Raw genomic sequence first — 20,564 nt, 5'->3', positions numbered from 1 at the left:
CTCAACTCTATTTCCCGGATTCCCGTCAGTCAATGAGGGCTTCTTCTGGAAGACAAAGTCTATCGCCCCTTCGTAATCTGAACCCAGTACTCCATACTAATCTCCATCTCGCAGAATGTGGGCCACGGGAGCTTCCCTCATTTAGGTGTTGATGTCCCCCTTCCACTTTAAACCGTGGCTGTCGAAAAGAGTGGGCTTTGAACTGAACGAATTAATCTGAATTGAAAAGACAACATATGTCAGCACATATGCACTGTATCTCGCGAGGGTCCCGAGTAAAAGAGAGATGAAGAACCCAAAAAACTCTCCCATGTCGGATTAACAAATCTTCCGAATGACGGAACAAGCCCAAAGATCCCGAACTTTTTTTGGGGGCAAATAGACTGAAGACTATGTATGATACATGTTATGTGGAAGGGATACTTCCTGTCTTGCAAATTACCCTTTTGGCTTCCATATAATTCACATTTACTATTCTTATCATTAAATCCCTCTGTATCTGATTTAGTCACATTTCCTCCGCCTCTCTGCGACCATGGCGGAATCCCCGAATTCCGCTGCGGCCTCTGGTCAGACTCAGACTGCAGCGAAGCCTACCAAGGCACCGAACCCAGTATGGAGGATGCTTGGTAAATCTTTGAGGACGTCCCATGTGTCAACGCAAATTAGTACTAATGTTCTATTCAAGGAATGCCCAACTTCCGACTCAAACTTCCCTCTCGCAATTGGATGATCTTCTTCGCAGTAACGGGTTCTTGGACCGCTGCCATCGTCTATGACCGCAAAGAGAAGAAGCGCGCAAAACAGAAATGGTGTGATTTGGTGGCGCACCTTGCCAAAGAAACCCTTCCGGTGGAACAAACACGGCGGAAGCTTACGGTCTTTCTGTCTGCCCCGCCCGGTGACGGTCTCCGCGTTGCCCGAGAGCATTTCAAAGAATATGTCAAGCCTATACTAGTCGCCGCGGCCTTGGACTATCAGGTGATCGAAGGTCGGCGGGAAGGTGATATTCGCGCTGGACTTTCAGAGCGGATCCGCAAATTCAGAAGGAAATCCGGCGAACCAAGCACAGTGGTGGAAGAACCCGGCCTCGAAGAAGTCGTTGCGGATGCTAGGGAGAAGATCGGTGTGGTAGACGAGCCAGTCCCAAAGGGAGACTTGGTCATCGGACGTAACACCTGGAGAGAGTATATCCGAGGTCTCCATGAGGGTTGGCTTGGACCACTTGACCCTCCCCAACCACCTGTTACAATCGATACGCCATCACCTTCTGAAGGAGCAGAGACAAGTACCCCTGCCAGTGACGTCCCTGCTGCAGAGAACACAGAGACGAAGGATGAACCTAAGAAGAAGGATGAGAAGTCCTCCAAGCCTACTGGCCCAACCCCAGCATACATTACTCCCGCCGACTACTCGTCACAAAGCCTTCCGCCGTCTCTCCCTGAATCCCTGGACGGTTCCGTTCCTATCCATTTCCCACACATTCTAGGATTCTTGAACACTCCCATCAGAATCTACCGGTACTTGAACCAACGCCATGTCGCTGATAGCGTCGGACGAGAGGTTGCTGGCATCGTTCTCGCCTCGACTACCCGGCCATACCGCGATGGCTCATCTAGCACAGACTCCGAATTTACCCCGGCGGGTACTGACGCCACTCCAGTTGCAGATAATCTGATGGGTGGCAACTACGAACAGCAAGTCCTTCTCGAAGAGGAAGAGCGGGAATGGCATAAATCGGTGCACAAGAAGGACGAGTCAAACCCTGATAAGGAACGCGAGTGGCTGGACTCTGTCGTTCTGGACCCCCGTATCGCAGCCCGGATGCAGCGCTACGTTATCTCCCCCGAAGATGAAGCCCGTTCGCAGCGGATTGCCGAGGGAGCGGAATATATCCTGGGCGAGGAGCGGCCCACCCCCATCCCTTTCTGGCAGCGTATGTGGATCAAGTATGGATACGGCGAGGATGAGGAAACCCTCAAGAGGAAGCCTATCCTCGGAAACATTGATGGAGAAGACGTCCAGTGATTAACGCCCAAATTTTAAGTCGAAAATTTCGCACGGTTACGGAATGGAATCCATAGAATTGTTCTTGGTTTATTATATACACCGGCATTGGCAGGGATGGTCAACACAGGAAAAATCTCATGGACTGTAACAACAACTTGATCTATACTGTACATTAGTCTAGTCACGGCATTATATATCTGCTCATACATACTCGATCTAGATGTGTTGCTGCTCCGTGTTCAAGTAAAATAGCCTTCCCTTCTCTTTCTATCTATCCCTCAAGAGTCATGCATTCAGAAGGAATGACATCTAACCGATTCTAGTGCCCCTATCTGCACTCTATGCAATGCTGGATATATTTACGCAACCTGGTTTAACGAGAAAGAAACACGAGAAAATATAAAGGAAAAGTTTGCTTTTAATCCTTCCACAGACTACCTGGTTAGTCCCAAATTGACTGGTGAAATCTCAGCTATACTAGTACTGGTACATCATCTCCACGCGTTCAGATAGATTGATAGGTTGTATCAATAGATTCGAGCGGCTTGTTTCTTTTTCGTTGCTATAGCAGTTTAACTCCATCTCCATCTTAATTTAGGCCGTAAATATCTTGACTTCTATACTCAGATTTGGAAAACCAACTCAACTAGAGAATATTCCCTGTTGTTGGAAGGTAATGGAAGAGAGAAAGTTTGGTGGTAGCCTTGCCCCAACGATTTCATCTCTTAACTCAGCTGGAACACCGACGACTCAGGCCACTTGCTCTTGGCCTTTTCGGCGTAAGCGGTCTTTGCAGCCTGGTCACTGCCCCACCTGTCCAACAATTGCAGACCGGCAAGAGCTGTTTCAATAGTTTCAACCTGCGACTCGAGGGTTGCGGTAAGATCCTTTTCACACTGTGCCTTTGACTCGGCATTCAGTAGGTGGCGGCATGTCAGGGCGGCATGTGTGTGGGGAGCGCTGTCCTTGTGCGTCGAAAGATAAGACTCGTTCCACTCTTCAAGCTTCTGGGCCTTTGGAAGAAGAGTCTCAAATTCGGAATTCACCACCTCAGCCACTTGAGCTGGCAGTGGCTCGGAGAGGCTGTCCAGTGCCTTGCGAAAACGAAGGAGTTGAATATGAAGGGTGGGGTTGGAAGGATCAATTGCATGAGCTGCCGAGAGGCATTTGAGCGCAAGTGCATATTTACCTGTAAATCAAAGTTAGTTAAAGTGCGCTAGGATATCGCGTAGCGTTCAATGATCTTACCTCTCCTAAGATAGACCTCAAATCCAAGGTTTTGGGCTTCAATGTTATTAGAGCTGAACTCGAGGAGCGGAGTCAAAAACTTCGTGGCCTCCTTGAGCGGATCCTGAGTCTGGACGAGCTTGTTGCCAAGCGGATCAGGGTCCTCCTTCTTCACTTCACCATCACCACCCTTGGTGCTTGCTGCTTTCCGTGCTGCTATCTTATCGGCCTCAATCTTTTCCAGTCGCTCTTGTTCCTTCTTGGCCTTCTTAAGAGCCTTCTTCCGCTCAGCACTATCGACATTACCGCCAGCACCGTTGGGCAACGGACCATGAGCAAGATCTGGGTGATCATGGAGGAGCAGGTACGCCTTGATGGCGGAAAGGGCCACGCGAGTGTAGAAGGGATGCTGGCGCAGTCGATCCTCCCAGCGAACCATGTCGACATATGCTCTAATCATGCCCTTCCTCAATGAGAAGCTATGAAAGTCGAACTGGTCCTCTTGCCAGGTGTCAAAGATATTGTATACCCCGTGGAAGCGCTTGAGCGCAAGTCCAAGTTTCTGCTGGCGCAGATATGCCTCGCCGTCCTCAGTCAAATACCAGACACACTGCATCTCATGAAGATCACCCATTGCACCACCAACAGTCTCATTCCGAGTAAACTTGCTCATGTTCTCAAGTCCCTTGTCGTTATTATTGTTGCGAAGTTGATACTTGGCAGCCTTGGAATTGATGTAACGATCCTTCTCATCCAACTTTCTAGCCTTCTCCATCTCCTCCGCCGCTTTCTCGAGATTACCATAATGTTTCCATATCCTGGCCTTAGTCATCTGATATTCTACGGCTTTAGGAGCCAGCTCGATAGCCTTGTCGACATGTTCCGTGGCCTTGGTCAAGTTGCGGCTGAGGTGATAGTTGTAGTGCTGCGCAAGGAAATAGTGGGAGGAAGAAAGGAAATCCGTGTTGTCGCCGTTCGTCTCACCCTCCGCAGAGCCGTTCGACTGAGGTACAGAAACATAGCCTTCCACCAGCTCCTGAACCGTGTTACGTTTCCATGTGTTGGAGTACAGGGACTTGATGTTCGCAAAGAGCGAGGGAACACCTTTCTTGAGCATACGCTGCAAGTAAGCATCAGCAGCTTGCTTGAAATCGTCGCCCTCCAAGAAGTCCAAGGGAATTCGACGAGGGGCATCGCCTCGGGGGTTCTTCTCCACCCAAGAGTCATACACAGCCTTTAGAGCCTTGTGGTCGCTGTCGGGAATACCTTTAGCTCTGATCAGAGCATCATAATAAGTCGAGTTCTCGGGGTTGCGATCAAGAAGGGCGGTGTACGCAGCCTCCGCTTCAGCCTTCCTGTCAAGGCGCAGAAGATAGTCCGCCTTCATCTCCATAACGGCCAGCACATCCGTAATCCTGTGTCCCACGGCCTCGAGATGCTCTAAGGCCTTCTCAAGCTTGCCTGCCTCTGCCATAATCATGTTTTTGTACAATACGGCCTCCGAGTGTTCCATGTCGGAGAGGGGCGGCGTAGATTTCAGTGTCTCCTCGTACGTCGTCAACACCTTCTCCGCCTCTTCCAGGTCTCCTGCTAAGTGGTGTGCGATAGCCAAAGCGGTCCAGTTCTGTCGAAAAGCGGGTCGAGCCTGGAGCATAGTGCTTCGGCTCTGGATATACCCCTGGTAATCCCGCATTTGCATCTGAAGCAGGGCCAGGTCGCGTTGGATCGGCTGAGACTCGGGTTCAATTCTCAATGCGAATCTGTATGCCTTAATTGCCTCCTCGTAGTTCTTCTCCGCTCGATATAGCAATCCGTAAACATGCCAGCAAATGTGCGATTTCATGTCGTTCTTGAGAGCGTCCTTGGCCAGCGCAAAAGCCTCTTCTTGCTGACCCAGATTGCTCATTATCAATGCCTTCATCGCCAGGGTATCGCCATGATTGGGGTTTTTCCGAAGAATCTGCTCCGCGGTTTTGATACCTGTCGAGGGCAAGCGACTTTTAGCTGTCTGGTAGGAACATCGGGCCAAGATTCAATTCCGCACAGGAACTCACCCTTCTTGTGTTGTTTATTCTCATAGTGGCGAACCACCTGGCGGAATAAGGATGCGTCCTTAGAACTCAATGGTTGTGGCATGATGGGGTGGTGTGAGAGGTGAGAAGAGGTGAGGGTAAAGTTGGCTTGTGTGTCGAAGCTGATGTGCGCGGGGAGGGTGGATTGTTCCTTCGGGACCGACGAGCGGCGATTAGGAAATGATAAGCTATGACCAACGCTACTTCAAATCAGAAGAGAAGGTCGGACGGTGAAATTTTACGTTGCAGCCCAGAGGGAGTTGCCCACTGCAATTCTTCGTAGTTCGATAGTTCTACCCGATCGAAGGACCGGCCAATAAACGAAATAATAATTTTATCCGAGACAAACGCTTGCGTGCATAAAATCAGCCCTAAATTCGCATCTATGCCCAACAACCACTCCCAGTTCATGATCAGATGTACTGGCATAGTTATTACGGAGACGAAGTATTTACTTCTTCGCGATACATTGTGTCATTGTCCCTGTGTAGATAGCCCCTTTGCATGCTTGAATTTTATGACTTTGTTATCAATGATCGCTTTTTATATGCAACTAGTGTACATGTCGATTACTATATACATCATATCCCATATCATGATTGGATAGCCATATGGGGAGAGAGGAACATCCAGGCCAGTTGCAGCCTCTCCACTCTCGAATGCGCTCTCTGCAAATAGCTCTTATTCTTAAGATTGATAGAGCTAATCTGTCAGCGATCATCTTTGCTTCCTCTCCCGCCAGCTATTGAGTGCTTCCTCCCAGCTGGCAGACGAGCCACTGCATCTTTCGTTAACAAGACCCCATGTCCGCGCACGAATGATCTGCTCAACGCTGCGCTGATTCCGAACAAGGTTTGCCAATGATTCAGTTCGAGCCTCGCGAGGGAAGAACCGCGCGGAATATGGATCTAGACGCTCATTGACAACTCGCTCTCGGTCCTTGGCAGATTCAGTCTGTCGAAGGATAAGATCCGGATCGTCCGGATCGGGACTTGTAGCCACGCCGGCGCAGTAGTTCAGTACGTCTGACCGCGTCTGCCACGAAGGAAATAATACATTGTCCTTAAAGTTCTGACACGCAGCAGAGTCTATTGTAGTCCCTTGTCTTGAATCTGTTTGGCGTACAGCAGTCGAAGACGGATCGAAGCCCTCCCGTGCCGGAGTGAACAAAGCGTTGAGGTTCTGAGTGATTGAATCATCTATCGTTGATCTAGAAAGACGTAGGAAATCTATAGAGTGGCGGAGCTTTCGATGAGCCTACAATTTTCACCGCGGAAATCAGACACAGTTGGCGCTAAGGCATACCTCTGAGCAATTTCTCATTGAAACAAAATTGGGGACTCAGTTCAGGAGCCAGCGTTGAAGTTGCCCGAGACATCTTGGGATTCTCGGTTCTTGCGGTCTCCCGGCCTGATTTGTCCTTCTCAGTCCAAAACCACTCCAGGTTGTAACACGTTGACGGAGAGCGCTAAAGTAAAATAGATAGGTGGCGGAAGCGGGCGATCACCAGTGATAGATATCTGAAAGCCCGGCGACAGTATTGATTTCGCTTAACCGGATAATGCGATAAATTGTAAATGAGAACGAAAGAAGTTCAACAAAGGGTAGAGGTGCCTGGGCTCTTTGTCAAGGATTCAGTGTAGTTGAAGGATTGCAGACAAGGTCAGAACTGGTCGATTGATATCATAAGGTGGTTTCCTAAAACGGTTAAACTGAGCGATAGCTCAGAGTCACGGGACTTCGTGACCCGTGACGCGTTTCATGCGATGTAATACAGAAGAACTCCATCTCTTCTTTGATGTTTGTATTGTGTCTTATATCAAAAAGCGAATTTCATTAGCATTTTCCCACACAGATACCCCTTTGTGTACATTTCTTCGTGAAATTGGTATTTATTTGGTTTTATTGCGCAGTCCACATTGATCAAACATCATGCCTGAGCTAGCCGAAGTCTCACGTATCGTTCATTTCATACGCCAGCACCTTGTCGGAAAGACCCTTACCAAGGTATCTACGCAGAATGATGACATTGTCTACGGTAAAGCAGGAACCAGTGCTTCGGAATTCCAGAAAGCAATGGATGGAAAAAAGATCGTTGGTGCAGGACAGCAAGGCAAATACTTTTGGATAGCTATGTCGACGCCGCCGCATGTTGTAATGCACTTTGGCATGGCAGGCTGGCTGAAGATCCGAGATGCTGACACGTACTACTACCGGACTGACAAGCCGCAAGACAAGGAATGGCCCCCAAAGTACTGGAAGTTCTTGCTGGAAACAGACGAGGACCCAAAGACAGAGGCTGCATTCGTTGACTTCCGCAGACTATCTAGGATAAGGCTGGTGGATTGTCCTGCAGAACAGATTCGAAAGCATAGCCCTCTCAAAGAGAACGGCCCAGATCCGGTTGCGGACAAAGACACGGTGACAGAAGACTGGCTTGCCGGCAAGCTAAGGAACAAGAGGCTTCCCATAAAGGCCTTGCTTTTGGATCAGGCGAACATAAGCGGGATCGGTAACTGGATGGGGTTTGTTATCAATCAACCTATCGATCGATCTAGTGTCAGGGACTAACTATCACGCAGGGACGAGATTTTGTACCATGCGAGAATCCACCCGGAGCAGTACAGCAATACCTTGAACGACGATCAGATTAAAGAACTCCACTCGGCCATGCATTACGTCTGCTCGACCTCTGTGGATTTGCTGGCAGACTCTGATAAGTTTCCAGAAGACTGGTTGTTCAAATACCGATGGTCGAAAGGGAAGAAAAATGCCTCGCCTACTCTACCGAATGGTGAAAAGATCACCTTCCTGACTGTCGGTGGCAGGACAAGCGCCGTGGTCCCAAGTGTGCAGAAGAAGACCGGTGCTGTAGCGAAGGACATCAAAAGCGAGGAAGATGATGCCACACAAAAAGTGCCTAAACGAAAGCGAGGGACAGTGATCAATGCTGAAAGTGATGCAGAGGCAAGCGAGGAAGAACCGAAACCAAAGAAATCAGGGTCGAAAAACCAAACTCAGCCGACTAAGAAAGCTGCCGATGAGAAGAAACCCGAACTAGACAATGAAGCGTCTACGGGAAGAAGGCGCTCAACTCGGCTCAAGAAGTAAACCCTTCGAACTGCCTACCCTTTACTGTTTCTCAGACCTTTGATATTTGGAATTTGTACGTTACATCTAAACCTCACATGGGGCATTGTTTACTACACCGTGAGATATGCATAGTTGGAGGATCGTATAGCCTTGTCATTTGAGTTGGTTACACATTAAGTCCATGCAACCTTGTGTGGAAAACATCAAAGTTTCCCTTGCTTTTGGCGAGATCGATCGTGTTTTCCAGAACCGCAAACACCATGTTTTCCCACCATCCTTGAAACTCTGGTTCCTGCAAAACCTCTGCCCAACAGTTAGTGACCTCTTCCTTGGGGTTGTCGAAAGCACCACAGCCAAAAGCACCTAGGACAAGATTCCGATGCCTGTTGTATGCTGCAATACGGAGTATCACACGCATTTTGTCCTTCATCAGGGCACGATCCGCGACGTGTTTGTACCTTGGCGGTTGTGTGCTCCGATCTACTTCCGGCCTCCTCAGAGCGGCCATACTGACAACACTGACCACGGGCAGAACCTCAGGCTTTTGTAGATCCATTAATTTGTGCCCGTCTTTGAAACTGTCACGGAACACAATAACAGTCGGAGAGTAAATCGCATCACGGCTCCCTAAGGGGTAGTATCGTAGCTTAAGTGTAAAACTAAGACTACTGCGATAACAAAGCTCCTCCTCCTGAGCTAAGGCTCCTCGAAGCCAACCACCACCTGCCCTCTTCTCACTAGCCATGTTCAGGACACAGACGTTACCAGTGTTCATGCTCGTGGTGGATCCCGTGCGGTTACCGAGATTGATCGCTATATTGAAAGCGTCTCCATTCACAACTTCGACCTGGGTGCTAAGACGTGGATTATACCTCGAATCCAATATTGGCATCTTATCATGTGAGCAACGAATCCCAGTTGCAGGTGCCTGTGGAACAACAGCTAATATTTGAGGCAGCAGTGACTTTGTTTCCTTTGCAGTTGACCTCAAGATAGCTCGTCTATTCGAGCTGGTGGGGCTTTTTGGAGACTCGGGGTTTGGCATAGTGGTGAGTTAGGTTGATACAAAGACAACAGTGATTATATTAATGAGACTTGTATATGTGATTTCTAAGAAGAGTGACGTTAATGATAACTTCCAAGAGGATAAGATATTCTCTTTTACGCTCCTGTATGTATGTACCTTGAGTCACTGTCAACACGAAATAAGCGGCAGAATATGAGGCATGATTAGGCGGAAGCAGCTGGGCGGTAAGCTTATCAGCACCGATCGCGGGGTGCTAATCTAATCCGCAGCCTGGGATTCGCCACAACCGATGACAAAGCACAGCTATCTCCCAAGTTTATTCATTAGTAACGATTTATTCTCCTCTCACTTGTTCTTCAATCTATAGATCTACTTTTTTTTCCCACCCTTTCCTTTCACTGACTCACAATACAACCAATATTATTTATTTCTAACGAGGCCAAACCTACGCGCATGGGATTCGAGTTCTAGGAGTGTATCAAAGGAAACCCATCCAAGCACTCCGAAGTGGCGTAATCTCTTTCCTTGATATTCGTCTTGCGGGGCTTCTGCGATATCCGCCACAATGAGTGCAATCCTATCGGCAGATGACCTGAACGATTTCATATCCCCAGGTGTTGCCTGTATCAAACCAGTAGAGACGCTTCCAAACAATGAATTCTCCGATTCTCAGGTATCTTCGACTATCTCATTACCTGCCCCCTCATATTAAAGCTTTAATAGATACTGACTCCTCCCCTCTATAGAACGCATACGAAGTGACAACGGAAGACAAAGTCCAACCAGAAAACCTCCCTCCAGCACAGATATCATTAACCGATTGTCTCGCCTGCTCCGGCTGCGTCACATCCGCCGAAGCGGTCCTGATCTCTCTGCAATCGCATGCGGAGGTCCTCAACACACTTGACGCTTATCCCGAGATATCCTTGATTCCAGACCAGATTAGATCATCTCTTGATGGTAACAACGCGCAGGATGGAGAAAGTAGGGTGTTCGTTGCGAGTGTTAGCCCTCAAGTGAGGGCAAGCCTAGCTGCCACTTATGGCATTTCCGAAAAAGAAGCGACATACATGATCGACCAATTTTTAAGCGGCCCCCAGGGCTTAAGGGCCGGAGGAAAACATGGTAGTGGTTTCGCTTGGGTTGTCGATACGAACATTATGCGTGAAGCAGTCCTCGTTCTAACGGCAGATGAAGTTAACGAGACCTTGAAAGAAGCATCTGCCAGGAAATCTTCGAAAGATCCTTTCCCAAAGCGGCCAGTCTTGTCCTCAGCTTGCCCGGGCTGGATTTGCTATGCTGAGAAGACACACCCTTTCATTCTCCCGCACCTGTCGCGACTGAAGTCCCCGCAGGCACTGACTGGCACTTTTTTAAAGACTGTGTTGAGCAAAGCATTGGGCGTGTCACCCTCCCGTATATGGCATCTCGCTATCATGCCATGTTTTGATAAAAAGCTCGAGGCTAGTCGTGAGGAACTAACCGATGTCTCGTGGTCTTCGCTTGACAGTGGGGCGGCTTCTACTGAGACCCATAAACCTGTCCGCGATGTAGATTGTGTCATTACCACACGTGAACTCCTTTCATTGGCTTCCTCTCGTGGGATATCTCTCCCTGCATTACCGTTGAGACCTTTAACCTTGGCATATACACCTCAATTCCCAGACGAGACTCTTAACATGTTCCTGTTCCGCAAACACAGTGGATTAGAACAGTCGTTAGAAACCGGTACATCGGGGGGTTACCTTCATCATGTCCTCAAGGCTTTCCAAGCGAAGAATCCCGGAAGTGAGATTGTTGCACAGCGAGGGAGAAACGCTGACGTGGTGGAGTATTTACTTATGTCCCCCGGAGGGGAACCCCTTATGAAAGCGGCTCGCTATTATGGTTTCAGAAACATCCAGAATCTCGTCAGGAAGCTCAAGCCCGCACGCATGTCAAGACTTCCAGGGGCTAGAGCTCCCACAGCTTCAGCAGGCGGCAATCGGCGCCAGCCAATCTCGAGAAACAGCGCTTCTACTGGATCTGGGGCAGATTATGCATATGTGGAAGTTATGGCGTGCCCTGGAGGCTGTACCAATGGAGGGGGCCAGATACGGATTGAAGATGTCAGGGAAGCCAGTTCAAACGCACAGTTGGTAACCTCATCGGAAAATCCAAAGCCATCCCCGCACGAGCAGCGGGCCTGGCTCGCTCGTGTCGACGAAACATATTTCTCCGCCGAGTCTGATACTGAAGGCGAAATGGACCGTCAGACGCAGCCTCTCTCTATCCCCGAGAGAGAGGCTAGAGTCCACGAAGCTTTACAACATTGGTCTGACCTGATGAAGATCCCTCTCGCTAAACTTGTCTATACTACTTATCGGGAGGTCGAGAGCGATGTTGGCAAAAGCAAAGACACCCCTATCGATACCACCCGCGTTGTTGAGTTGGCTGGGAAGATTGGCGGTGGCTGGTAGCTGCTCGCTCAATTTTAATGACTTGAATACCCCGTGATGCTTACTGATTTATGACTTTTATAGATTTCTTTGTATGGACAAAAAGCATGTCCTGCATTTTGGTTGCATTTACAAGGATAGAGAGATACCAGTTCTTGTACTATTCCAGCATTTATCTAGAGACGGGATTGTATATAGCATGCAGAATCAAATGTCTTCTGGGATAGAGTATCATTTCGATACCTAATTCATTCTTATAAGCCAGCAACTCAGGCTTCATACCGATGTCATTCATACATAGATCTCATCGTTTCCATAGCACGGCTCCCAACATCCAGCCGAGGGAATCGCCTAGGACAAAGAAGGACGAAAACCAGGCCGCTGCTCCACCAAATTGACCAACGGGGAAAACAGCTTTTTACTATCGCCGCTCTCCTTCCCGTCAATCTCTTCTTGAGCTAACGCGACAATTTCTTCCCAAGGCACCCACTCCCAGGCCTCACACTTCTCCGGCTCCATCAACTGTCAAGAAGTCAGCCATACATCGTCACATATACCTATCTTGATAAAATAGTCCCCCGGGGGGGGGGGGTTAAAGGAAGAAGAAAACCCTACCTTCGGCTCAACAATGTCACCATAAATACTCCCGCCAACAAAAACAGTCACATAATGCTTATTCTCGGAGAGCATAACATTATTGGTGGCCGTTAAGAACTGAACATTGCGGATGGTAAGACCCGTTTCTTCGAGAGTCTCCCGCTCAGCGCAGTTCTCAAAGGTCTCATTGAACTCGAGATGGCCGCCGGGTAAGGCCCATGTACCTGAGTTACCGTGTTAGCTCGATTTGAGTGAGACTCGGCCGGGGTTGAAGGTCTATATCGCTTAAGGCTTACCTGCGCCGTGGCTGCCCTTTCTCTTCCCTAGGAGAACTTTGCCCTCATTGTTGAGGATGAAGGCGCCGATGCCTACTCTTGGTACTTGGGTTGACATGGTAGTGATCGTTGACTTTTCCTTTGACGTATTTTTGGCAATTCGAGTTGTTTCAAGGATAGACGGGAGTTTTCTGGTCTCTCGTAAGAGTAGAAGTAGGGCAGAAATATTAGGCGGGAAGGTTGACTGCCCAAGAGTGGCAGTGTTGTTGATAAAGGATTGTTGAGTCAGAATACTTGGTACTAGTAATAAATCATTAAGATGTTGTTGCGGAGTGGACCTGATTAGTCGCCCGGATATACGGACCGTTAACCACTACCTACACGTAATTATATTCGAGGATTCTATTATAATTAAGAACCTTATGGATACAAAGTACCAGGGAGCAAACAAAAAATGAAATGAGAATAATTCCACCCTCAACTCGGCCCCCCGAATATCTCTTTAGCAGCCGTCACAATGTTCACCTTTGCATTCCCGCTCGCGATATAACTAACCAGTGCCCACAGACTTTCGAGAGCTTGTACCCTCTGACCAACGTCTACCATGTTAAATTGGATTGACCGATTGACCTCCGGACCCATAGACAGATTTTGCCGGCGTCTGCCTCACTATACCGAGCTGTCTCGGTATATCTGACATATTCTCGCGAGACATACGCTGTACTAATATAGAGGAATGGCCCATCAATGCTGATAACAAAGGTTTCCTGGTCCCCATGTCTGAGGATAAGCTTATATAGCTGGGTAATCACACCACCTATCATCTCAGCAACCTCCTGGGCAAAGATCGGAGGGGCGAAGGCTATGGGCTTTTCAGAGTTCCCGTTGATGCCGCCGATACTCCGAGATGTGCACTGAAGTTCTCTCAGGGTAAGGGCCACGGTCTATAAATGGAGACACGTTATACGGTTTACCTCTAAGCTGACCACAGGCGCTCTAAAGCTTTTACGCGAGCCAGAAATGTTGTGACAAAAGTAGACTCCAATAGATCCGTGGTCCACTTCAGTCGATTCATCGTGGTGAAGCTGCCACGGGAGTTCGACTGAAACGAGACTACTAATTGATGGGGTGGGTCTGCTAACCAGTCCAGAACGGCCTCCCTCCTTGCGGCCAAGCTCGGAAGCTCCCCCATATTCATTAAAGCAGCGTTGAGGAAATCCCTAAGAGCCTCAGAGTTGAGTGTCACTTATAAGGTTACTATCAGCATTGTCCTTGTCAACATCATCTTCACTATCGGAGGTGGAATGCTCGGTACCGATTAAATCAGCATCGGAATTTCTCCATAAAGCATCCATGATCGATTCGACGGAGGCTCCGGTTGCTGCCATCTGTGAAAGAACGTTGAAAAAGGACTGGAACGGATTGCCCAAGTACTGATTACTGTCAAACTGTCTGATACTATGTGGGTTTGCTGCCAGGAGGGACTTTTGAAGGAATATGAATTCCGGATTACCATCCCTTGGGAAGTATCTCTCAGGTATGATGCGCTTAGGATCAAGGTCAATCAGAGGGATTGCTCGCACGGCGTTGACTTCTTGGACATCCCGCCCCCGGTCTCGTTGAAGATTGGCGGTTGCTAGATATCTCGCGCTTTTCAGATACTGCTGTGCTAGAGAGTGCTTTCGTTCTGCCTCTTTTGGAATTAAAGGAACGAGAGTTTCCATCTTGGATTGAGGATGAGATTTCTTGGTCTCGAGGCTCTTTGTTTGGATTCTTTTTAACGGTCATATATGCAAGGGTTAACTGGACAGTCTCCAGCCTGACGTAGGCTGCTCCACGTTTATGCCGCAGTTGCATATTCATGGCTTGGCAGCGATTCGTGTGAAAGATATCTGCTATATGAATATAAGTGTGAGGTGATTTGGAAGATATGGTGACTAGAGACAGGAACCACAGTCTTCATTCACTGAGACTTTCCACGGTGACTTCTCTCATTATAACAATCACTCCCGGTGAAACACTGGCTATAGGAAATAGTTTTACATTTAAGACTTTTATACGTTCAACCTTAAGAAATCTGTCTCAAAGTACACAGTACGAACTCACAGGCGTAAGAGCTAGCCTAATAGCCATTACTTAAGTACACATACATGATCTCCTCTTCAGCATAATCTATTACCTATCACGTAACCGTGGCAGGAGTAATCATCTTGGAGTACTTAGTCCACTGAACCGTAGTGAGGGTTTCCTATCCTGAATTGACGAAATCTTTAGTTAACCCAATATGGGGTCCCTTCACTGGATTGTGCCCTGTGGTGCGTTTTTAGCCACGTTCCTTGAGTGCTATGGTCCCAAGTCTGTTTGACAACTAAAAAAGATCAAGCGCGAGCCCTTGTAACGCCATCCACGATATTGGAAAGGGTGACAAAAAGGAGCTTTTTCAATAAGACAAAAAAAGAATCTCCCCGACTGGGAGTCGAACCCAGGTCTCCCGCGCTTGTTCCTATGAAGGGATGACAAGCGGAAATCATGACCGTTAGACCATCGAGGATTTTGTATATATGAGCTGCTCATATTTAGTATAATAAGGCAAATTGATCTGCTTTATCTAGGTTTCACATTACCCCAGACACTTCAAGTAGAGCAGATGAGAAACGATCAACTGTCAATTTTCCTTCTATCAATAGGGTGATAGGGTATCTTCATAACTGTACGAAATAAGGAAGCCATCAAAGGGAGAATACAAGTATTAGACACTGAAAGCAGTCTTCCTTAAGCCAACCCACTGCCTATATCAGGGCGAGTCTAGGCCAAGTCTTCTCTCCCTCATCCGTACAACACTACTACGTATACGAGAGTTTCTTAGTCTAGGCCAGTATTGCATGTATGATACATATAGTCTTCCACACAATTTATAGGGTGTACTCTATAAGGCCATTCTCCGGAACTTTTTCACAATTAACCTGTCAAACCCAGATAATCAGCCTCGACCTTATAAGAGAGTACAGGGCTACTCCTTCCTTGGTCAATTTGAATACTGCATCATGATGTCAAATAGAACAAGTAACCTTCATCCTTAATCCTCGATGGTCTAACGGTCATGATTTCCGCTTGTCATCCCTTCACAGGAACAAGCGCGGGAGACCTGGGTTCGACTCCCAGTCGGGGAGATTCTTTTTTTGTCTTATTGAAAAAGCTCCTTTTTCTCTCTCCCTCTCGCTCTTTTTGCCCTTCAGAGTCTTCTTGGAACTATCTCAATGGTATCGTAGGAAACGCAACTTAATAGTCGGGCAAATGTATCTTTGGCACTCTGGTTAGGGTTACCTTTTCTGTAGTGGTTCCCAATACTCGATATAGATGTACTTTATATATTCCACAATAAAATGGTACATATTGTTAAATTACCCTCAAGACCATATAAAATGCACCACAAATTCAACTGAAAAACAGAAAAATAGACCGCAGCGTCTGCCCCTGAGTCCAATCCCAAACCCCTGCAGGCCTCCTAAGCGAATCCTCCGTCTTCTGAAGTATGAAACTCGCATCCCTACACTGACGAATATACCCCAGGTAGCATTCCTCATCATAAACGGTGGCTGGCTCAATCGTATCATCCGCCGTACAAAAAAAGTGCTAGAAAACCCGTTAGAATGAATTCTTCCACCCCACAGAGCCAACAAACACAAACCAGTACCAAATAAACCAAACAATGCGCAGTATGTTCCTTATCCATCTGCCTGCCCCCATGCGAATGCCCACCCATATCACCAGACCTATGCTTCCCCTCACTTGACTCGCCAATGTGTCCCTAATCCTCTTCAGACAATGCAGACCGTGAAAATGGACACGCCCCAGGCCTCGGTCTCGGCATTCTGGACCCAGAGGAACCTGCTCTTTCCGTGTGGGAAAAAGGCCTCCCAGGCTTGGTCGCCTCGTGTGGACCAGTCTTCTAGGTTTGAGATCTCGTTGAACCTGTAAGCCAGGCTTGAAGTGGGTGGGGGAATTGTCATGCTATTGTGGGCTGCTGCGAGGAGCTGGGAGGTTACGGCTGCTAGGCGATCGTTGAAGGTGGCTGTATGATGAGGGAGGGGGCTACTAGGGAGATGATTATGATGAGGCGGGCTTTGGAGCAGATTTTTAGTCGGGGGGCGTGGTCTGTGTAGTCCATGTTGTTTCTAGGGGTGTAATGTAGATGGAGGTAATGGGACAAGAGGATGAGTTGGGCTATGGGTGGGATCCGTGAAATGGGCAACTGTATGTATAAGTAAGGCCTCCACGAGATATTCTATCAAGTCTAGATAGAGGATAGGGCGTTGGGTGTAACTGTAGATAGATGGTACTTAGCCCTAATTCTGGCGACCATAGATCTCCGAAGATGCGGCTTGGGTCATCAGTCAATAGCGCCTACGGTTGCATATGGCTCTAGTTTTAGTGTTGACAATGCAAAAATTGGATCATGCAAGCCTTAAAATTTGAATTGAGATCTAATGGACTGAATCTGAGAGGTTTGCGGTCTAAATACTTATCTTGTAGATCCACAATGCTTATGCTTGCATCCTAGCTACGGCTAGGCATTTGATACCTTAGGATTACCTGGTGATGAAGAGGATATTAAAAAGAAATCCAGGATTGTCTAACACTATCACCAGTTGCATGTTTAGTGAATGCCGAAAGGGTGTTATCGACATCTAATCCAATGTGAGGTAGTACTATGAAATGCTAGTAAGCATGAAAAATCATAGGTAAACAAGATACGTAGAACAGTGAGTATCTAATTCAACACTAAAAGATATTGGCAATATCATTGGATACTGTATTGGCGGACGACCTAACCCCACAGCTTTGACCAATCTCGGCACTGGTGTGTAATATTCCATCCGTTGACTGTAGGGACGCCCGGACCAAGTCCATTCGGGTCTGTAGCCATGAGTGTAGTATCACCGGCGCACATAATGCCCTGTCGGATGTAGCCAAAGCAATGCTCGCTATGTTTGTTATGGACATGTGCTTTGTCTTGGTGAATATCAGATGTTTCGTAGAACTTTGTTCGGATCATGGCCTAGTATATGAGATAAAGCTCCTAGTTAGACCTGATATCGCGAGACCCATACCAAAATAAAAAATAAAAATAAAAATAAAAAAAAGAGGCAAAGGAGAGAACCTAGAAGGAAAGCAATCTCCACAAGCCAAGCAGTATATTTGGTGAAAGGCCGAGACCGAGTATCGCTCAACGCCAGGAGACTCTGGTAGCCCAAGCCTCAAACAAATCGTGATTCTCTGACTGTTTGACTGCGATAAACCCGCCCCCGACTAGGGTCACTCGATTATATTTTACCTGGTGAAGGCTTAGGAAAGTCAAGCTTACTGGGCGATAGACTGTTCCACGCCGCATCGTTCACCTCCGATAGCAGCTCAGCAAATCTTTCATCGATAGTAAACATAAAAATTGTCGCAGGCACTGTTGTCTCTTAACATTCTTAGTAGGCTTTCTATTCAGCATCGTAACATACAGTCTGGCACCAGGCCGCTTCCTTCTGACGACCTTGGAGAGCGATAGCCAATAAATGGTCGACCGAAGACAATGATGACGGTCTCCAAGGTGCAGACACATTGCCAACAGAAAGAGACAGACGGGATTAACCCATGTCAACTTTGAGGGTGTTAGCTTCTAGGCGGCCGCCAAAGCGCCATCATCCGACTCTGCGTCAGGTAGATCTTGGTATGGGTGGTTATAGAGAGACATAATGAGTGCGACAATATAGGAATGGAGTTGCTTCAGAGGTTGAGGTCGTCTCAAGTTTAATATTTGCTTAGGGAACCAGGGAAACCATCACGAGATAAAATTGGAGGATGGTGCAATATTAGAGGGATAAACTAAAGACACAAAGGAAAATGCCTAGGGTAAGAAATCTATGAATTCATTTAACAAGAAGCTCCTTCGAGCCTTAACATTACTCGACTATTTCCAGAGATAAGCCACAAATAAATATTACGGCAGTGTGAGGAAGATCTTCTATCCTGGAACGATTAGCCACTCGTCAGCATCTGGTAGCTTCTGCGCAATGTGTTTCCCTTGATCCAGCCCTTAATATCTTCGAAATTCCGGCATTGATGCCAGGTATTGAAGTTGGGGTATGGTCGTGGAGAACGTTCTACCCACTCGTGCAAAATGGTGCCCACGTCTGCATTGCACATAAGGGTTGTGGCGCAACATCTCAACAAAGTGATCTAGAGTTCATCAGCAACGGGATTTATATTGTTTGAAAATCGCCAAAAAAAAGGCTTACCTCAATGGTGACGGATTGTAGTTGGCTTAACAGTGAACTCGACAGCCTTGTCCTTATAATATACATATTGACTCTACTTACGCAGGAAATCCTAATAATCGTCAGCAGTGGCGCTTTCACTACAGGAAACAGCAGTCATACTAGACAATGCAACTAGTGTGCTACCTCGACTGAAGTGATGTAGCCACCGTCTCCAAACTCTGGTGGGAAACGGACTGAATCGACGCTTTGTCAAGATTTAAGTACCTGGTCCCTGGTGACGCTCATGAGTCCCACTAGATCGTCGTCAGTTGTTATCGTCTATTCATCAAGGTGAGCGACTCACATCCAGCTAATTCATCCCAAGCGGCATCCACCTCTGGACTGGGTGGGCCGCGATATGAGGAGGCAAAATCAAGAGATCCGTTGAACTGAACAGGGTGATACTCAATTTTCATTTCATCCAATGCAGGAGCTATGTGTTTATGTCAATGAGAGATGTATATGTGTGGGGAAGTTCGAGAAGTCTCACAATAACATGAATGCCTGCTGAGGAACATCTGTTCAGCGTTCAATTGCCATCTGAGCATCTGAGCACGACGCATTGATAAGCATAAGATCGAGGATTATTTATTATTTATCTGTTTATTAGTTGCTTTCTTCACGAGATCACCAATTCTATCCCTAGATCTAGATGGTCATGACTAGGATGAAATTCAGCCTGATCGATTCATGTCGTCAAATTCAACCCTAATCGGCAAGATGCTAAAAAAGTAATCCACACTTGATTTAATAAAGGATATTGTTCCGCCGGCGGAACGCAGAAGTTTGTCGGCAGGACGACCTATCCCAGCCAATGTTTAAGGCCTATATTTAGTCTAAGATTAGATCCTACACTAGTAGTGTTGCATTGACCCCGAAAGGATCGAGATCTAAGGGTGTGGTCGTTGTCTAAACCAATCCTCGTTCATGTTTAGACAGGTGAAGCATTCTAATCAGCCCTTGGCTCAACGGCTTAGCCTTTCCTTGAATCATTGATGAATGCTTGAAGATGCGAGGTATCGCTTCTTATCTACTGATGCCGTTATCTGAGTCTCGGTTGTATCTCGAGTATCTTCTTAGTTTTCCCCGTGGAAGTTTTTTTCCTTGGAACGGGGGTGCAATAACGAGCTCAGATGAAGGCCCTTGGGTCTCGAGTATTATTATCTATTTTTCAAGCAAGGTGGGTCTTATTTGTTTATGTAGGGCCTTGTCCTATTTGGTCGGCTATGATTGTTTCTCATCCTGGTAATATCTATCTATCGCTTTTGTGTGGCAGGGGGGTAAACAGAGTCTATAAATTGAATCTGCTCGTCCGTTTCCTTCTCTATATGTATCTACCGTTCTTTGTTATACTCGAACTATATAGCAGGGATCGAGGCTTCAGCTGATCGAACCTAGTCTAACATTTTCCCGTGAGTTGCTTATATACTTATTGCAGCCCTAAACTTGAAGACAGTACATTTCACCCTAGAACTATAAAAAAAGAAGACAACTTAGGGCATGTTCTCACGATGTGA

At 47.3% G+C, this 20,564-nt stretch overlaps 10 protein-coding genes and 2 non-coding genes across 12 annotated transcripts; 4 read left to right on the top strand and 8 right to left on the bottom strand.

Annotated features, from left to right (window-relative positions):
* Nucleotides 1-428, bottom strand: BDW43DRAFT_279957 (uncharacterized protein). The gene has a single exon (XM_032042368.1). It carries the CDS (start codon nt 310-312, stop codon nt 142-144), a length of 171 nt encoding a protein of 56 aa, XP_031899139.1. The 5' UTR covers nt 313-428; the 3' UTR covers nt 1-141.
* BDW43DRAFT_112530 (Tim22-complex subunit TIM54) lies at nt 405-2,403 on the top strand. Its single transcript, XM_032037944.1, has 2 exons — nt 405-629; nt 689-2,403. The coding sequence occupies exons 1-2, from the start codon at nt 536-538 to the stop codon at nt 2,026-2,028; spliced, it is 1,434 nt and encodes a 477-aa protein (XP_031899138.1). The 5' UTR covers nt 405-535; the 3' UTR covers nt 2,029-2,403.
* Nucleotides 2,404-2,477: 74 nt separating this feature from the next.
* BDW43DRAFT_112524 (peptide alpha-N-acetyltransferase complex A subunit NAT1) lies at nt 2,478-5,571 on the bottom strand. Its single transcript, XM_032037943.1, has 3 exons — nt 5,292-5,571; nt 3,259-5,217; nt 2,478-3,199 (listed from the first exon to the last, which is right to left on the bottom strand). The coding sequence occupies exons 1-3, from the start codon at nt 5,371-5,373 to the stop codon at nt 2,736-2,738; spliced, it is 2,505 nt and encodes an 834-aa protein (XP_031899137.1). The 5' UTR covers nt 5,374-5,571; the 3' UTR covers nt 2,478-2,735.
* Nucleotides 5,572-5,804: 233 nt separating this feature from the next.
* On the bottom strand, nt 5,805-6,935 carry BDW43DRAFT_279952 (MIX23 family protein). Its single transcript, XM_032042367.1, has 2 exons — nt 6,615-6,935; nt 5,805-6,538 (listed from the first exon to the last, which is right to left on the bottom strand). Exons 1-2 carry the CDS (start codon nt 6,685-6,687, stop codon nt 6,027-6,029), a joined length of 585 nt encoding a protein of 194 aa, XP_031899136.1. The 5' UTR covers nt 6,688-6,935; the 3' UTR covers nt 5,805-6,026.
* A 190-nt stretch (nt 6,936-7,125) lies between these two features.
* On the top strand, nt 7,126-8,494 carry BDW43DRAFT_112511 (putative formamidopyrimidine-DNA glycosylase). The gene is made up of 2 exons (XM_032037941.1): nt 7,126-7,834; nt 7,892-8,494. The coding sequence occupies exons 1-2, from the start codon at nt 7,242-7,244 to the stop codon at nt 8,418-8,420; spliced, it is 1,122 nt and encodes a 373-aa protein (XP_031899135.1). The 5' UTR covers nt 7,126-7,241; the 3' UTR covers nt 8,421-8,494.
* BDW43DRAFT_112515 (uncharacterized protein) lies at nt 8,260-9,619 on the bottom strand. Its single transcript, XM_032037942.1, has one exon. It carries the CDS (start codon nt 9,445-9,447, stop codon nt 8,569-8,571), a length of 879 nt encoding a protein of 292 aa, XP_031899134.1. The 5' UTR covers nt 9,448-9,619; the 3' UTR covers nt 8,260-8,568.
* A 164-nt stretch (nt 9,620-9,783) lies between these two features.
* nar1 (iron-sulfur cluster assembly protein NAR1) lies at nt 9,784-12,053 on the top strand. The gene is made up of 2 exons (XM_032037940.1): nt 9,784-10,102; nt 10,176-12,053. The coding sequence occupies exons 1-2, from the start codon at nt 9,995-9,997 to the stop codon at nt 11,886-11,888; spliced, it is 1,821 nt and encodes a 606-aa protein (XP_031899133.1). The 5' UTR covers nt 9,784-9,994; the 3' UTR covers nt 11,889-12,053.
* On the bottom strand, nt 12,054-13,076 carry BDW43DRAFT_112503 (nucleotide triphosphate diphosphatase NUDT15). Its single transcript, XM_032037939.1, has 3 exons — nt 12,761-13,076; nt 12,483-12,688; nt 12,054-12,389 (listed from the first exon to the last, which is right to left on the bottom strand). The coding sequence occupies exons 1-3, from the start codon at nt 12,855-12,857 to the stop codon at nt 12,219-12,221; spliced, it is 474 nt and encodes a 157-aa protein (XP_031899132.1). The 5' UTR covers nt 12,858-13,076; the 3' UTR covers nt 12,054-12,218.
* Nucleotides 13,077-13,090: 14 nt separating this feature from the next.
* BDW43DRAFT_320232 (uncharacterized protein) lies at nt 13,091-14,463 on the bottom strand (the record flags this gene model as incomplete). Its single annotated transcript, XM_032049045.1, has 5 exons — nt 13,091-13,325; nt 13,370-13,653; nt 13,714-13,852; nt 13,882-13,967; nt 14,020-14,463. 5 exons carry the CDS (start codon nt 14,461-14,463, stop codon nt 13,217-13,219), a joined length of 1,062 nt encoding a protein of 353 aa, XP_031899131.1. The 3' UTR covers nt 13,091-13,216.
* A 737-nt stretch (nt 14,464-15,200) lies between these two features.
* On the bottom strand, nt 15,201-15,290 carry BDW43DRAFT_t148. The gene has a single exon. It is a non-coding gene; the product is annotated as a tRNA-Asp (tRNA).
* A 529-nt stretch (nt 15,291-15,819) lies between these two features.
* On the top strand, nt 15,820-15,909 carry BDW43DRAFT_t150. The gene has a single exon. It is a non-coding gene; the product is annotated as a tRNA-Asp (tRNA).
* Nucleotides 15,910-18,766: 2,857 nt separating this feature from the next.
* BDW43DRAFT_312289 (uncharacterized protein) lies at nt 18,767-19,610 on the bottom strand (the record flags this gene model as incomplete). The annotated part of the gene is made up of 4 exons (XM_032047346.1): nt 18,767-18,967; nt 19,273-19,301; nt 19,352-19,480; nt 19,538-19,610. The coding sequence occupies 4 exons, from the start codon at nt 19,608-19,610 to the stop codon at nt 18,767-18,769; spliced, it is 432 nt and encodes a 143-aa protein (XP_031899130.1).
* Nucleotides 19,611-20,564: the final 954 nt, after the last annotated feature.

The sequence above is a fragment of the Aspergillus alliaceus genome (genome assembly GCF_009176365.1).
Source record: "Aspergillus alliaceus strain CBS 536.65 unplaced genomic scaffold BDW43scaffold_29, whole genome shotgun sequence".
In the NCBI taxonomy this organism is placed as follows: domain Eukaryota; kingdom Fungi; phylum Ascomycota; class Eurotiomycetes; order Eurotiales; family Aspergillaceae; genus Aspergillus; species Aspergillus alliaceus.
The sequence above is the reverse complement of the archived record's forward strand: the minus strand, read 5'-3'. Positions and strand labels throughout refer to the sequence as shown.

Coding starts and splice junctions, on each gene's coding strand:
- BDW43DRAFT_112524 (XM_032037943.1), bottom strand. CDS start 5,373: ATGCCACAACCATTGAGTTCTAAGGACGCATCCTTATTCCGCCAGGTG. Junction 5,218..5,291: donor GAATAAACAACACAAGAAGG/GTGAGTTCCTGT, acceptor TGCCCTCGACAG/GTATCAAAACCGCGGAGCAG. Junction 3,200..3,258: donor TGAGGTCTATCTTAGGAGAG/GTAAGATCATTG, acceptor TTTGATTTACAG/GTAAATATGCACTTGCGCTC.
- BDW43DRAFT_112511 (XM_032037941.1), top strand. CDS start 7,242: ATGCCTGAGCTAGCCGAAGTCTCACGTATCGTTCATTTCATACGCCAG. Junction 7,835..7,891: donor GGGATCGGTAACTGGATGGG/GTTTGTTATCAA, acceptor ACTATCACGCAG/GGACGAGATTTTGTACCATG.
- BDW43DRAFT_279952 (XM_032042367.1), bottom strand. CDS start 6,687: ATGTCTCGGGCAACTTCAACGCTGGCTCCTGAACTGAGTCCCCAATTT. Junction 6,539..6,614: donor CAATGAGAAATTGCTCAGAG/GTATGCCTTAGC, acceptor GCCACTCTATAG/ATTTCCTACGTCTTTCTAGA.
- BDW43DRAFT_279957 (XM_032042368.1), bottom strand. CDS start 312: ATGGGAGAGTTTTTTGGGTTCTTCATCTCTCTTTTACTCGGGACCCTC.
- nar1 (XM_032037940.1), top strand. CDS start 9,995: ATGAGTGCAATCCTATCGGCAGATGACCTGAACGATTTCATATCCCCA. Junction 10,103..10,175: donor ATGAATTCTCCGATTCTCAG/GTATCTTCGACT, acceptor TCCCCTCTATAG/AACGCATACGAAGTGACAAC.
- BDW43DRAFT_112530 (XM_032037944.1), top strand. CDS start 536: ATGGCGGAATCCCCGAATTCCGCTGCGGCCTCTGGTCAGACTCAGACT. Junction 630..688: donor CCCAGTATGGAGGATGCTTG/GTAAATCTTTGA, acceptor GTTCTATTCAAG/GAATGCCCAACTTCCGACTC.
- BDW43DRAFT_112503 (XM_032037939.1), bottom strand. CDS start 12,857: ATGTCAACCCAAGTACCAAGAGTAGGCATCGGCGCCTTCATCCTCAAC. Junction 12,689..12,760: donor AAAGGGCAGCCACGGCGCAG/GTAAGCCTTAAG, acceptor ACGGTAACTCAG/GTACATGGGCCTTACCCGGC. Junction 12,390..12,482: donor GTGACATTGTTGAGCCGAAG/GTAGGGTTTTCT, acceptor ACTTCTTGACAG/TTGATGGAGCCGGAGAAGTG.
- BDW43DRAFT_112515 (XM_032037942.1), bottom strand. CDS start 9,447: ATGCCAAACCCCGAGTCTCCAAAAAGCCCCACCAGCTCGAATAGACGA.